The 16,755-nt window shown below is 36.6% G+C and overlaps 1 protein-coding gene across 2 annotated transcripts in view; it reads left to right on the top strand.

The window, feature by feature from the left end:
• Positions 1-3,559, top strand: part of LOC130858171 (MOB-like protein phocein) — a 39,886-nt gene extending 36,327 nt beyond the window's left edge. For both annotated transcript variants that reach the window (XM_057744157.1, XM_057744155.1), the window contains 2 exons: positions 1,262-1,373; positions 1,506-3,559. In XM_057744157.1, the coding sequence (XP_057600140.1) occupies positions 1,262-1,373; positions 1,506-1,637 (244 nt within the window). In that variant the 3' untranslated portion in view covers positions 1,638-3,559. The remainder of the gene's footprint in view (positions 1-1,261; positions 1,374-1,505) is intronic.
• Positions 3,560-16,755: the final 13,196 nt, after the last annotated feature.

Below are 16,755 nucleotides of genomic sequence, written 5' to 3'. Positions count from 1 at the left end.
TTTTTAAACTTTTTTTTTTAATCTGTTACATATTTGGCATGTTCAGAATTATTCAAGTTTTGAAATTACAATTATGGTTAAACTAAAGGCATGAGGACTGTGCTCCTAAATCTCACAGGCCAATTCGGTCACGTGTAGTCCTTGCTGCTGTGCATCATCTTCCACGGCTCTCCTTCTCATGCTTTAGAGTTGGGATGTTTACATGTGTGCTTACTTGAATCTCTGTGGTAGAGTGAGCATCCTCTTAGACAGCATGCATGAAGAGCAGACTTTCCTAAGTTGGACTGCCTATTTTTTTTTCCTAAGCATGTTCTATGTATTTCCAGAGTATTTTTTCATTTAAGTTTGACTTATAGTGTTGTGTTAATTACTATTGTGCAGCAGAGTGACTCAGTTATACATATATGTGTATTCTTTTCCATTATGGTTTATCACAGAACATTGAGTATAGTTCCCTGTGCCATACAGTAAGACCTTGTTGTTTATACATTCTATATATACCAGTTTACATCTACTAATACCAAATTCCCAGTCCATCCCTCTCCTACCCTCCTCTCCCTTGGCAACCACCAGTCTCTTCTCTAGTGGACTGCTTATTTTTGAAGGAGTGCTTATCCTTGCCTTCAGGTTTTTAAGATCTGGAAGGAAGCCTGTGCATTCTGTTATATATTATTAGTGAGATTTGTGACTGGCCTTTTATTCTATTAAGATATTTGTTACCAGGTGGATAGATTTGGAGACTTTTTCCCCCTAAATATTGTTAACTTCAAAGAGCTCATATAAAATATGTAAAAAATAATGGTTTTTGCCTTAGTACCTATATACATTTTTTAAAAAAAAATCAGAAGTATGTAGACAATTTTTATTTCTCACACATGAAAAAGAATTGAGTTCTGTAGAATAAAACAGTAATTCCTTTTAGTAGTTTTAATTAGCTCTAGTGGACAAAGTGTTAATATCATAAACATGTTTTAGTAATTTTGTTTTGTCAGAATTTGTTTTAATTGCATTAAACTTTAACAAAGTTTCAGAACTCTAATCCTGAGTTTCTTGGGCACTGTGGTTAGGTAGGAAGAGTACTGCTCCGGGGTGAGGAAGAGGGGTTTTAGTCCTGCCCTTGCCACTTACTAGTGTTGTGACCTGGGCTGGTGACTTGTTTTCTCTGGTGTCAGTTTCAGCACTTGTGAATTGAGAAGATTGGACTGTATTGTTCTCAGATCTGTCCGGCTCTATAAATCTATGATTTCTTTTCTTTTTCCAGGGTTAGCATAAAGGAATCATCTGTAGCAAAACTAGGATCAGTATGCCGTAGGATTTACAGAATATTTTCACATGCTTATTTTCATCACCGGCAGATATTTGATGAATATGAAGTAAGTATATTTCACTAATTGTCCTGATACGTTCTTATCAGAATGACAATAATGTAGGTTGATATATAAATGTCTCATTTATTTGATTTTGAGTAGTGAATTGAAATAACATGTTTTTTTTCCTCTCTACAGAATGAAACATTTTTGTGTCATCGGTTTACTAAATTTGTGATGAAATACAATTTGATGTCCAAGGATAACCTGATTGTACCAATTTTAGAAGAAGAAGTTCAGAATTCAGTTTCTGGGGAAAGTGAAGCATGAAGGGAATCATATAGAAAAGATGTACTGATCACATAATTAACATTAATTACGTACTGTATATATATCACTTTAGACACATCAACCATGTATCCATATTATAGCTTCTTTGTTTAGTATAGGTTTCTGTATGCTGAGTGTTGCCTTTTAAAATGGGAAATACTTTTTAAGTTATTCGTGAGCTGTATATTCACTGGTGTGGCACTCATGGTTTTTAAATAAGATTAGTATTATCTGTTTATAATGCCCGTTAATAAAAGAATTTACAGTTTGGTAAAATTGCTGCTAAACAATCATTGGATCACAATCCTTATTAAATAAACGCATCTATAAAAAGATGAGTGAACTTGAGGTTTCACACAAGACACTTACTAGAGATAGTAATGTTTTCCTTTGGTTTTATACCTGAGTTTAGATATTCTAGAAAATTCTGTAGCACATAGTTCAGTCTTAACTGTTAAGTTTTCCAAAATGAGATAAAAGTGTTTTTAAATTCTGTTTATAGTTTTTGATATACATATATGATTATGTGTATATCCAAACATAAATGCAAGTGAAGCATTAGTGATACTTAAATATTCTTACTATGCTACGTAAAGTATATTCTAGACCAGCATACTTGGAAAGGACTTACCTTTCTGCATCAGTGGACTGTTACATACAAGATGATAATAATGATAAAGTGTGTAAATGATGTTCCCACTGGAAACCTGCCCTGTCCTTCCCTTCTCTTCATTTCCTTCAACTCCCTCCCCAAACTGCATTAGCTGAGAAGCTTTTCACCAGACTGTGATTTGGTGGTGGCTTATACCTATTTATATTTGTATTAATTGCTTACAGATTATACCTCATATTAGCAATTACACTACGGGAAAAAAATGTATTGGCAATAGGCTATTGTTTATCTTTGCTTTGCGAAATTGCTCTAACTACTTGGAAGACAGTCTTTAAAATAGTTTGACTCTTACTGTTAGTAATATTAATCTTTTCATTTAACCATCTAGCCAGCACTTAAGTAAAGTTGAAAAATATTGTAGTATTTATTTTACACCCCCTTCCCCACAAAGCTTATGTTTGAATTATATGCACGTGTGAGATTTTTTGCAATAATTCATAGGTTCCAAAGATATTGTTGAATGCTCATACATTTTTTTTTGGACTTTGTTATAATTCATAATCTTAAGGATTCAGCTGTAGATTTTACAGTCTTACCTACTGAATGCAATTTTTAACAAAGCACTGGAGGTCTTATTGCTAAACTGGTTGTAACAGGGCCCTAAGAGTAAAAAAAAAAAATGTACATATAGTGAAGAAAATATTTAAATCCATCTTTTGAACAGAAATAACTACTTTTTCATTTGAATGGGTTATTTTGAAATGAGGATTAAAGTGTAGTCATCTCGATTTTTTTTCAAATTGGAGGAAATAATTTATACCATATTATGAGACAAGTGTGTACAGCAAAAATGTGAAAAATAGTTGCATCCTGAAAGTCTGTATGTATATTTATGCCTTCCAGTCCTGCCAGTATATTTGCCTTTGAAGAATGCTGTCTCAACAGCCAGTCATTACTTTACCCCAATGCACAACTCTCTTAAGAAGTTTTTGTTCACATTGAAAGGAATATTGACTTTGAAATTATGCATTCATATTAATGTTACTATGAACCAATGGGAATAGTCATTTTTACACAAACTTGCTAAATATCGAGAGACTAAACTACTAAGTTAATAAATTTTATATAGCAATGTAGCTGTTCTCTCTAGATGAAGTCTCACAATGGATTTCTGTTGCTTGGCTATTAGTGAACATTTGAACTAAGGCAGTGGCTGAGATTGGTGATCTGGCTAAGTATTTTGAAACACATTTTGAATAATATAACTTGGTGTTACTGGGGAAATAAAATATGATTTTTTTCTTACTCATTCCATCTTCCCTGTACTGTATTGGCTGCATTGGAATTGATCATAAAAAAATCCCCCAAAGAAAACATCAGCTTGTAGTCTTGCTTTTGTATTGATATTGATATTTCATTCATACTCTTGCACTGTTAAGTTCACTCACTTCATTAGATAAGACCTAAATGAAACAGTTACTGTTTTTCCTTAATACTGTGTACAGAAGTTTGAAAATAAACATGTATGTACTTAGGTGACATTAAAAACACTGATGAGCCTGGGAAAACATTGATTTATAAAATAAGTGTTCTAAGAAGTGGGGAATAGAAAACTCACAGTTCTGTGCAATAAGGAAGTTAGGCTACATTTTTTGTTTGGATTATCCAATATAGATCTAAAAGTTAAAATTTTCTTTTCATGAAATTATTTTGACCATGTAGTCAACTTATTCTTTTCCTCCTATCATGGGAAATAGCTAATTTTTAATAATTTATGTTCCCATGGTTATTGTAGTTCTTTTGTGTGTGTATATTTTCTTTTCTCTGACTTGTGTTAAATTTGTATTTCTTTTTTTGTTTTTTAATTAGTATTTATTGGCTGCATTGGATCTTCATAGCTGCACGTGGGCTTTTTCTAGTTGCGGTGAGCGGGGTCTACTCTTCCTTGTGGTGTGAGGGCTTCTCATTGAGGTGGCTTCTCTTGCAGAGCATGGGCTCTAGGCACACGGGCTTGAGTAGTTGTGGCACGCGGGCTCGATAGTTGTGGCTCTTGGGCTCTAGAGTGCAGACTCAGTAGTTGTGGCACACAGGCTTAGTTGCTCCATGGCATGTGGGATCTTCCTGGACCAGGGCTTGAACCCGTGTCTCCTGCATTAGCAGGTGGATTCTTAACCATTGCACCACCAGGAAGTTCCTTAAATTTATGTTTCTGGAACAGTTTCTCAGTTACATTTAAAATAATTTTTTTATTTTTGGCCTTGCTGCATGGCCTGTGGGATCCTAGTTCCCTGACCTGGGACTGAACCCAGGCCCTCGGCAGTGAAAGCGTGGAGTCCCAACCACTGGACTGCCAGGGAGTGCCCTACACTTTTAACAAGTTAATACTTTTAATATCAGAATAAAATTTAAAATCTAAAAGAATAAAATCTGTGGTTAATTTCACTGTTAGCAAGAACTGTGTTATGGTCTCAAACACATTTACTGACTGATGTCAAATTCATTGTAATAGAACTAATTAATTTTTCCCTGGGTTCTTTGACCTGTTTTTGCCTGAAGGCTTCCTATGATTTTACTGCACAGTTAAATGCTACATTTTATATACTTTATTTTTTAAATACTTCTTGAATGTACTAAAGGTTTCTTGGTGTAGTTCTTCCATGCTAGGAATGAAAGATTTTTATTTTTTTGAATATGGCTAATTGTTAACTAAGGAGACATTATGAATGTATTGGTACAACATGTTTAACAATTTATTTGAGGTGGTCAAAACATCTAAATATATTTTCTGAAAAAATTTTCATTATTAGTGTAGGGTACACTATAAAACCAGATAACTACCAAATGAATTCACTAGAGTGTTAGATTACTCCTCTAGAAGATTTAATTAGGAGCATCACTCTTAACATTTGAAAGGGATACATGGATATTTTCTGTGGGCTAAGAATTTAATTACAGTACTTCATTTATTTGATTTTTTTCTGCTATTTACATTTCTTTTTGTAGTACGCAGAACTCTATATCAAGTGTGAGAACCTATTGTAATTAAGCAAAGAGAATACTAAGTTTTCATAATAACCCAAATTTCCAAAAGAGGAATACAACTGACATCCTGAACTTTCATCCATGAAGATAGTATGTCAAGTGTTATGTCAAATATTGATTCTGTGATTAATTACAGCATTGACACTCAAAATTACTAAAATATTTATTCATTTTTAAATGAAGTCAGCATTTTATCCTGATGTGGATTTCTGCTATAAACCTTGGTAAAATCAGTTTATAATTCCATAGTGTATTTACCACTTATTTTGAGTGGACCTCATGAAAGCCATCTTTATCTTGTGTAACAATTAGAAATACTGCAGTTTGTCACAGATAATAGGATTTTCTCTGCCATTTTTTTGGTAACAATGTCAAAGAAACTTTCTCATTTAATATGGTATTTTATGTAAAGGAATTTTCTACATCTTTACAAGCATTTGCTGATTTTAATATTTTTGGTTTTCCTAGTTTCTTTAAAAAAAAAAAAGCACTTTATATCTTGCTCTAAAAGTCAGGGGTTAAATGAAGTAGGAATGATAGGATTTTGTGCTCCTATTCCCCTACCTCTCTCAGAGATAGATTGAGGGGAGTCAAAGGAATAAGACAACCCCAGAGATGAGGAAACATTGGATATGGTAATTATTGCCCTAGCAATGAGATACCCCCCTCACCCAATTCCAGAAATTCAATAGAATCTTTTATTTTTGAGGGTAAATCCTTAACTCCCCTAAAAATATGTCATCATGTTTTACAACCAGGTGTATATTTATAGAGAGAAATTGTTCTTGCCTTGATTTGGATTAATATTTAAACCACTCTATTTCGTGCTTTTAGATGTTTAAACATTTTACAAAACATGCAGATCTTGGACTCTGATGAGAACCATGTTAGTGATATTAGTTTTCCGTGTCTGCTGTAGTAAATTACCACAGATTTAATGACTTCAAGCAATACAACCTTATTCTTTTTTTTTTTTAATTAATTAATTTATTTATTTTATTGGCTGTGTTGGGTCTTTTTTGCTGTGAGTGGGCTTTCTTTTAGTTGCGACGAATGGGGGCTACTCTTCATTGTGGTGCGCGGGCTCCTCATTGCCATGGCTTCTCTTGTTGTGGAGCACGGGCCCTAGGCACGTGGGCTTCAGTAGTTGCAGCACAAGGGCTCCATAGTTGTGGCTCAAGGGCTCTAAAGCACAGGCTCAGTAGTTGTGGCGCACGGGCTTAGTTGCTCCGCGGCATGTGGGATCTTCCTGGAGCAGGGCTCGAACCCGTGTCCCCTGCATTGGCAGGCAGATTCTTAACCACTGCGCCACCTAGGAAGCCCCCAACCTTATTCTTTTATAGTTCTTGAGGTCAGAAGCTCAAAATAAGTTTAACTGGGCTAAAATGAAGTTCCCATCTTTTTTTTGGAGGCTCCAGGGGAGATTCGTGTTTTGCTTCTTTTAGCTGCTGGTGGCTGCTGGCATTATTTGGCTTGTGACCATCAATCTCTACTCCCATCATCTCATTGCCTTCTCTTCTATAATGATATCGCTCTGCACCTCTCTAAAGACACTTGTGATTGTATCATTATGCCCACCTGGATAATCCAGGCTAATTTCCCCATCTCAAGATCGTTAATCATATTTGCTAAGTCCCTTTTGCCATATAAAGTAACATGTTCGTCTTAAGGGGCCTTTATTCAGCCTACCACAGCAGTCCTTTCTAATTCACATTGTTAATCTCAAAAAGTTCTCTGTGCTGTGGTTTTAATTTTTACTCTGATAGTGGTTCTTTTTATTTCCTGCATGTTATCTACTTTATGCCTCACAGTCACACATGCTTCATTTAAGTCTGAAAAAGTTGAACTTGTCATTTTCTGTAGATTATCATTTACTACATCCTCCTTGTATTGATCCATTGATAGCTAAGTTCTTGGCATGATCTTTTAGTTGATGCATCGAACTGGTCATTCTGTGGTTCAGAGACCTTGCTTACCAGTTTGTGGAAGACAGAGTCGGAGAGATGGGAGAAAATGGGGTGGAAGAATGTTCCCCAAACCTTTTTGTACATTAAAAAACAAGAGTTTATAACTACAGATTCATAACTTCCACCTTTGGAAACTGATTTAATTGGTTGAGGATGGGAGGGCCTGAGTTTGGGTTTCAAAAGCTTCACAGATGACTGATGTGCTATCAGTTTTGGAAACCATTGGAAAATTAAGAGAGGAGTTAAAAGTACACTTCTTTCAAACCAGTAAACAGTAATTGTAGCCAAAGTTTTCTCAGGGGGGAGATAAATCTGGCAATAGAAAAAAACTTTCACCTCTAAGGTCCATTCCTAGAAGAAGTAGTGTTTGGGGCATACCATCTGTTCTTCCCAGAGTTGCAAAGGATGAAGGGTACATAGAGCTAAATGGGGATTGAGGGTGGCTCCTCAATTGGCCCTCTGCCTCCAATCAGCTTTGTTACCAGTTTGGCTGAGTTTTCTCTCTCTCTCTCTTTTTAATGTGGGAGCCTACAGGGACTTCCCTGGTAGTCCACTGGTTAGGACTCCGTGCTTCCACTGCAGGGGGCATGGGTTCGATTCCTGGTTGGGGAACTGAGATCCCACAAGCCGTGCAGCACAACCACCACAACAACAAAAGTGGTAGCCTATTGAGATGTCTTGAACTCCACAATTTGATGGAATTTAAAAGCCTTGCCAAAGCAATCTTGGAAAAAAATGGAACTGGAGGAATCAGACTCCCTGACTTCAGACTATACTACAAAGCTACAATAATCAAGACAATATGGTACTGGCACAAAAACAGAAATATAGATCAATGGAACAGGATAGAAAGCCCAGAGATAAACTATGGTCAACTAATCTATGACAAAGGAGCCAAGGATATACAATGGAGAAAAGACAGTCTCTTCAATAAGTGGTGCTGAGAAAACTGGACAGCTCCATGTAAAAGAATGAAATTACAACACTCCCTAACACCATACACAAAAATAAACTCAAAATGGATTGAAGATCTAAATGTAAGGCCAGACACTATAAAACTCCTAGAGGAAAACATAGGAAGAACACTCTTCAACGTAAATAACAGCAAGATCTGTTTTGATCCACCCTCTAGAGTAATGGAAATAAAAATAAGTGGTACCTAATGAAATTTCCAAGCTTCTGCACAGCAAAGGAAACTATAAGCAAGACGAAAAGACAACCCTCAGAATGGGAGAAAATATTTGCAAACAAATCAATAGACAGGATTAATCTCCAAAATATATAAAGTTCATCCAGCTCAATATCAAAAAAACAACCCAATCAAAAAAATGGGCAGAATACCTAAATAGGCATTTCTCCAAAGAAGATATATGGATGGCCAAGAGGCACATGAAAAGCTGCTCAACATCACTAATTATTAGAGAAATGCAAATCAAAACTATGAGGTATCACCTCACACCAGTTAGAATGGGCATCATCAGAAAATCTACGAACAGTAAATGCTGGAGAGGGTGTGGAGAAAAGGGAACCCTCTTGCACTGTTGGTGGGAATGTAAATTGATACAGCCAGTATGGAGGTTCCTTGCAAAACTAAAAATAGAGTTACCATAAGACCGAGCAATCCCACTACTGGGCATATACCCAGAGAACACCATAATTCAAAAAGACACATGTACTCCATTGTTCATTGCAGCTCTGTTTACAATAGCCAGGACATGGAAGCAACCTAAATGTCCATCAACAGATGAATGGATAAAGAAGATGTGGTACATATATACAATGGGATATTACTCAGCTGTAAAAAGGAACGAAATTGGGACATTTGTAGAGACACGGATGGACCTAGAGACTGTCATACCGAGTGAAGTGAGTCAGAAAGAGAAAAATAAATATCACATATTAACACATACATGTGGAATATAGAAAAATGGTAGAAATCAACTGGTTTGCAAGGCAGAAATAGAGACACAGATGTAGAGAGCAAACATATGGACACCAAGTGGGGAAAACGAGGAGGGTTGGCGGGGAATGAATTGGGAGATTGGGATACCAAATTGTACACTCTAAATATATGCAGTTTATTTTATGTTAACTGTATCTCAAAAGTTCTTTAAAAAATAAAATAAAAGAAAGAATAAATAAATAAAAGACATTAAAAGAAAAAAAGACATGCACCCCAGTGTTCATTGCAGCACTATTTACAATAGCCAGGTCATGGAAGCAACCTAAATGTCCATCAACAGATGAATGGATAAAAAAGATGTACATATATACAATGGAATATTACTCAGCTGTAAAAAGAAATGAAATTGGGACATTTGTAGAGGCATGGATGGACCTAGAGACTGTCATACAGAGTGAAGTGAGTCAGAAAAAGAAACGCAAATATCATATATTAACACATATATGTGGAATATAGAAAAATGGTAGAAATCAACTGGTTTGCAAGGCAGAAATAGAGACACAGATGTAGAGAAGAAACATGGACACCAAGTGGGGAAAGCGGGGTGGGGGGGGTTGGGGGTGGGATGAATTGGGAGATTGGGATTGCCATATATACATTACTAATAAGAAAAAAAATATCAAATTTTACACTTTAAATATATGCAGTTTATTGTATGTCAACTGTCTCAATAAAAGTTCTTTAAAAAAAATAAATAAAAGCCTTGTTGGGACTTCCCTCGTCACGCAGTGGTTAAGAATCCGCCTCCCACAGAAATAGAGACCCAGATGTAGAGAACAAACATATGGACACCAAGTAGGGAAAGTTGGGAGGATTGGGGGGGAATGAATTGGGAGATTGGGATACCAAATTGTACACTCTAAACACATGCAGTTTATTGTATGTTAACTGTATCTCAATAAAAGTTCTAAAAAAAAAAAAAAAGAATCCGCCTCCCAATGCAGGGGACACAAGTTTGAGCCCTGGTCCGGGAAGATCCCACATGCCATGGAGCAACTAAGCCCATGAGCCACAACTATTGAGCCCATGTGCCACAACTACTGAGCCTGTGCTCTAGAGCCTGTGAGCACAACTAGTGAGTCCACGTACCACAACTACTGAAGCCCGTGCACCTAGAGCCCATGCTCCACAACAAGAGAAGCCACCACAATGAGAAGTCTGAGCACTGCAATGAAGAGTAGCCCCCGCTTGCCTCAACTAGAGAAACCCTACATGCAGCAATGAAGACCCAACACAGCCAATAAAGAAATTAATTGTTTAAAAAAGCTTTAAAAAAATAAAAAAATAAAAGCCTTGCTTTATAATGAGACCAATACTGTTTGTGAGGATCTTTAACTATGGCATTGAGGATAACTTTTTTGTATTTTGGTTTGGTTTGATTGAGGGAAATCAGGTAAATTCTATCAGGTCTGTAGTATTTTGTGAGAATGCTGCCATTGCAGAATTTGCAAGTACATCTCAGATGGATATGGATGGGTATAGAGGAAATTGCTACTCACTTCTTTTCTGAAGAAGTGAGTATGCCCCATACCAGTTGCCTGGAATCTTAAAGGCACTTAGTAGGGAGAGTAATTTTTGCCATCAGGTTTGTGTAGTCCTGTTTAGCATATTCTAGACCGAGGAACACATTTGTCTGTGTGGGGGCAATATAGAGATTGAATCCAGCCTTTATATCACCACTCGTGAATCACTTGTGTTTGCTTTATTTGGGAAACCAAATATAAAGCAAGAATTGACAACATCTCCTTAGGATGTCTAAAAGGGCAACATTGTGATGGTTTTATTTAGCAAATCCCAAGAAAGGATAAGTATATTTTAGAGCTAGGAAAGGAACCTTAGGGATCACTGAGTTGAGCCTCCCTTTTCTTGTCCTCTTGTTTCACAGATTGAAATACAAAGCAGAAACCTGACAACAAACTACGGCCTCAAAAAGTAAATGTCCAGAATTCCCACAGATAGTGCGGAACAGGGGCCTCAGATTGCTGAATGGTGTGGAAGTTAATGTAGGAGAGAAGGAGAAAAGTTCGTCTGAAGGGGCCTAGGAAATAAGCATCCCCTCCCATGTGACTTCTCATTAGTACCAGTAGTATAAGGATGCACTATCAGGTATCTTCATTCTTAAAACACCCAAGTTAAGTTGCATTTTAGATGGGATTCTCTAGTTGGGCTCAAAAGCGATTCTTGGGGCCAGAGCTAACATTGCAGTCATTATCGGAGTCTCTGGGAGTAGGCTAGACTTTGGGAGCTGTGTGGAATCTTTTCATCTAATAGAGTATTTGGTACATCAGTGTATAGTACACCAAGTAGTAGGAATATTTAGGAATTTCCAAAACTCCTGACTTATTCCCAGGGCATATCTTAATCACCATTGTGATTCTGGCTGATTATAAATAGCCCCTTTTCCTGTTTAGAATTCTAAATTAAAAATAGGCCAATCATCAACTGTCTAAAATCCCATTCGTCTTTAGCTTTCACTAGCTAATTTACAAGTATGCCAGAAGCGTCACAGTGTACCCATTCTTTCCCAGGTCTTCCTATACAACCAAGTACTAACCTGGTAGATTTCTCAAGTTGGACCCAAATGTGCTTCCTCGAGTGAGAATTGCACATTGCAGTTGTTGTCACTTGGCCCTAGCCTTCTCTGTTTATGCATCAAGTGATTTAATATAAAATATGATATTTCAAATTATCATACTATAAAAATTTACCCTATGATAATCTAGATCTGGTTGCGTGAATAAATCAAGAAATGATAAGCTACCTTTTAAAAATATTTATTTATTTATTATTTATTTGGCTGCACCAAGTCTTAGTTGCAGCACTTGAGCTCTTAGTTGTGGCATGCGTGTGGGATCTAGTTCCCTGACCAGGGATCAAACTTGGGCCGCCTGCATTGGGAGTGAGGAGTCTTAACCACTGGACCACCAGGGGAATCTCAAGAAATTATAAGCTATTAATACAGATGACATTATATTTCATAGACGGTTTCTCTTAAAAGAAGTCTTTCTCCTGATAAAAATACATTTGCATCTATTGTATCTAGTTAGGTAAGTAATTGAAGCATTTTAAGGACTTCATTTATGATCTTGGAAGCAAATTAGAAAATAAACTTTAGGTAACAGCTATGTAAAAAGCACTGCTTTCTAGAAGCTAGACATGAAACTACTGGAGAAGAAAGAAAATGTGATGTTTGTGACCTTAAAAGGAGAGGAATAAGCTTTAGAAAAGTACATCTTTAACTATAGATTTTTGGTTTTTCCCTAAGTAAATTTGGAATATCTTACAATTTTTAGTTCTTCAGTTCTATATTTTAATGTTACTTTGTTCTCTAAAAAGTTAAAAAATTTCACTGGATAACTTACAAATTGTGTTTTATACTACAATAATAGCTTATATTAATGTCATGTCTAGTTAGAGAGGCTATAAGTCTTGACAACGGTCTCTATTAAAACATCCATTTTGCTTATTCACATTAATAAGTTTTTTCTAAGCTATATTCACAACCTGTCCATTTAGTAATTAATGAAGGTTTTTGTTTAGTGCTGTATTTATGTATAGTTATTTTGATTATCTGAACATAGTTAAATGTGTTAATACAAGAGTATTTAAAATAACTTGGTGATGACTTGGCATTAGGAGGAGAGAGGTTTTTCAAGCATTGCTTTGGATGGGGAGATTTCATACGGTGCGTCGCAAAATGAGTTTAGTTGTTGGTGAGAGGGTTATGGTTGGAATAAGTGGTGTTTGCTATTTCTGAATGAGATGGCAACTTTTAGGACAAAGGGTAGAGACTAAGTCCTTGTTAATTTAATTAATGCCCGTCCCCAGATATAGAGCAATCGCTGTGGGAAGAATCCATCCATACGGAGTGGAAAGATCAGGTTTAGCAGAATAGTAGCAATTAGAATGTGACCATATTGATTGGTGTCACATTTCTGGGGTGTTAGGAGAGGCCACAGTCTGTGAAGTGAGGTGTTAAGTATCAGAAGGAGGGGCCCCCTGAATGTGTCTTTCTGGCTGTCAAGGCCCTCCAAAGCCCAGGCATTATTTCCTTTGCCACTCCAAGTGTTCATATACTCACCGAGAAATAAAAATCATTACTCGTGTAGAATCAGAATGGAGTGTGAAAAGGGGCCAAGATGGTGGCCTAGAAATGCAGTGATGATGAAAGGGTCCACCATCCCTGGACCACCAAAGGGCCAGATGGACAGCAACGAATAGGATAGATTTCTCTTGATGCAGAAGTTCTCTCAACCTACAGGAGAAGAATTTTTCATCTTTGTGAGTTCTCTGTTGCCTACTCTCTCCCAATGCCTGTGACACCCTAGATCTATTGATGAGGATCCATCTCTACCCCCTAATCTCAGGTCCTGGCACACCATTTGCTGCTCTACAAGGTCTGAGATGCTTTGCCCTGAGCTTCCCAAGACCTTAAAACCAGACAATTTTCAGATCTTTGTAGGCACTAGAGTCCACCCTACATAAGACCAAATATATTAAAATGTATCCCCATTTCACATTTGACATAATTTGTATATTAAAAAAATATAAATTTGAACAGCTTTTTGTAATAGATTTTAAGAATTTGGCTTGCCATTAGTCCCTTAGTTTACAGTTGGCTGTGGTTTCTCATCAATCATCACATAAACCTTGGAAATGAGAAAAGCTAATCTACAAGTTATGTTCAAAGTTAAAGACATTTTTATGAATATGAAAGGAAATAATATTTTGAATTATGTTTTACAGCTATTTAAATATTTCAGTTTTCCAGTTTTTATATTTTAGAGCCAATGTATTTTTTTAACAGGTCTCAAACGTTTTAGGGGGGCCCTGAAAAGTTCATCGGTCCTCATGTTTAAAATGATCTGCTTGTAATTTTATAACACAATCTATTACTAGAATATTATTATTTATCAAATATCATTTGCTCAGGGAAGCCTTCCCTGACCTTGAATATATTAGATTTGTCTGTTATATGCTCTTCTAGCAAACTTTGCTTCCTTTGCGTATTTCCATCAACTATAATTACATAATTATTTCTATTACTGCTCATCCACTATCTTTCTCTTTCGTTAGCCTATTGATTCCACAAGTGCAAGACTGACCAAGAGTTAAGAAATATTTGTTAAAGGAATGAATGTGTGAGAGAAGGAACCTGCATCCTCTCACAGGAAATCTGTTTCAGGAGGAGGGTTTCATCACTGACGAGAGCCTGAACGTTGAAAACTAAAAAGCATTCTTAAAATATCTCCTCCTTCCTCCACCTTTTATTTGGGATGTCTGCCTTTAACGTTGTCTGTGCCTGTAGAGACAGCAGCAACGTCTTCCGCAGGTATAGTTTGTTCTTGACTGCTTAGCATCTGGTCTTGGGTCTCTGGCTCTGGAGGCCCTATGAGCTACCTAATATACCTGGCAAAGCAGTGATGAATCTTTTTATTTACCACACAGAAATATATTTAAATGTTTAGCTGTTATACATATTTAAAAGATGCCCTGTATTTATTCTGGAGCTTCCCCAGGTGGAATTTAACCACACTAAAAAGAACTTTGCAAATTTAAAACCACCTTTTGAAAAAAAATAATGGTTTCAATTTATTGAGCACCTAATCAGGTGTCAGGAAGTGTGGTACATCTCCCACATCATCGCACTGAATCCTGAAATGATTAAATTTGTTTGTTACTATTCCCATTTTACACACAAGTGAACTGAGCTTCAAAGTAGCTATCCAGTGTCCACAGAAGCAAGTAGCAGGGCCAGGGTCTGAACTGAGTCCCAGCTCCAAAGCTAGGCTTCTCTGTTTTGATCTGTTACCTCATATGTTTCTGAGCATTGCTGCTACCTGTACCCCGGAAGACTTTCTTATATTGAGTAGGATTGTGTTAGGCAGAATGTGTTGGAATGGAATGGCTTAACCAAACAAGGTTTTGCTTTTCTTTGTAACAAGGCCAGAGGTCAGCAGTCCTGGGCTTGTGCAGCGGCTCCAGGGGCCTTCATCGGTGTTCCAGGCTCCTCCTGACTTTCCATCCCACCATCCGTGAGGCATGGCCTCCTTCCTCAAGTCTATTTCTTGGTTATAAGAAGGCTGCTTCCTTCCAGGCTGCACACACTGGCCCACATTGGGTATTAGCAATCTTTTTAAAACTGCTAACTCGATTAAAAAAAAAAAAAAGCATTTTCTTTTTTTGTTGTTTTGCATGCAAGTTTTTTATTAGTGAGTTGAAACTAGGGCATGTTTATTTGTTATGTTTCTTTATAAATAAACAAATAAACTACATGAGAATTCCCTGGCAGACCAGTGGTTAGGACTCTGTGCTCTCACTGCCGTGGCCCGGATTCAGTCCCTGGTCAGGGAACTAGGATCCTGTAAGCAGTGCAGGGCAGCCAAAAAAAAAAAAAAAAAAAGACTTAAAATAAACTACCTATTTGTATCATTTGCAGTTTTTTCTATGTAGTTGTACATACATTTTTTTTCTTTATTAACATCCTTTGTATACTTAGAATATTAGCCCTTTGTCATTTGATCATTTCTTGATTCCAATTTTTTGTTTACCTTTTGATGATGTTAATGGGGTGTTTTTCTCTGTAGAAGTTTTAAATGTGAAGTCTTGGTATTTACACAGTCTTTTCCTTTATGGCTTCTGGGGTTTGAATTATGCTCTAAATATTTGCTTGTACATTACTACACTATCTTTATAGTTTTGTTTTTTATATTTAAATTTTTAATTCAACTAGAAGATGTTTTGGAATAAGATATGAATCCCATTTTTAACTTGGGTCCGTGGCAGTAGCTATTTACATGAAGAGGCGGGAAAAAAAGGGAGAAACATGCATGGAATGTCAGTCTGCAGCTATATCATAAAGCTGGAAGTTTAAAAAAAAATGGAATCCTAATACTTTTGGAGGGGTTTAAACAAGGAGAAAAATCTTGAGTCACTTTGTTTCCCAAAAGAACAAATTCAAAAGAATGACATGCGGCCAAGGAACTAATGTTTGCAGGAAAAAATATTGAAATGTTAAAACCCACTTTTTGTATGTGCTGTATAAACATTATGCCTGTAGTCTGAGAAAGAAAAAAGGAAATGTAAGTAAAATATCCAAATTTGGTGTGTTTCAGTTTTCTATTAATTTACTGAGATTAGAAGACATGCTATATTCTCTTGTGTTAAATAAAAAGTCATGTTACTAACCACATCTATCACAGTGATGTGAGTAGTTCTATTTTTGAAACTTTAACATCTTGAAAACAACTCTGTCCCTGAGGCTTAACATCCCTATTAAGACAAAAAGGAGTTGAAATGTGTGTATTTAGTAGTTTTTTGGGTAATCGACCAGAGAAATTCTTACATTAGAAAGCCTGGACTTCAGATTTCCCAGATGGCTGTGTGGGTGGTGCTGGGCCAGCCCGCCCAGAGCCAGGTCTCCTGCCTGCTCAGGCACAGCAGTAATTAACTGGGAAGACACAGTGAACACTTGATTGAAACGTGGAGGGTCAATTCAAACTTTTTTCCATGTAGGCAAATCTTCTAATTCCC

This window comes from Hippopotamus amphibius, chromosome 8, assembly GCF_030028045.1.
Source record: "Hippopotamus amphibius kiboko isolate mHipAmp2 chromosome 8, mHipAmp2.hap2, whole genome shotgun sequence".
Lineage (NCBI taxonomy): Eukaryota > Metazoa > Chordata > Mammalia > Artiodactyla > Hippopotamidae > Hippopotamus > Hippopotamus amphibius.
This window is presented reverse-complemented; position numbering and strand designations above follow the sequence as displayed.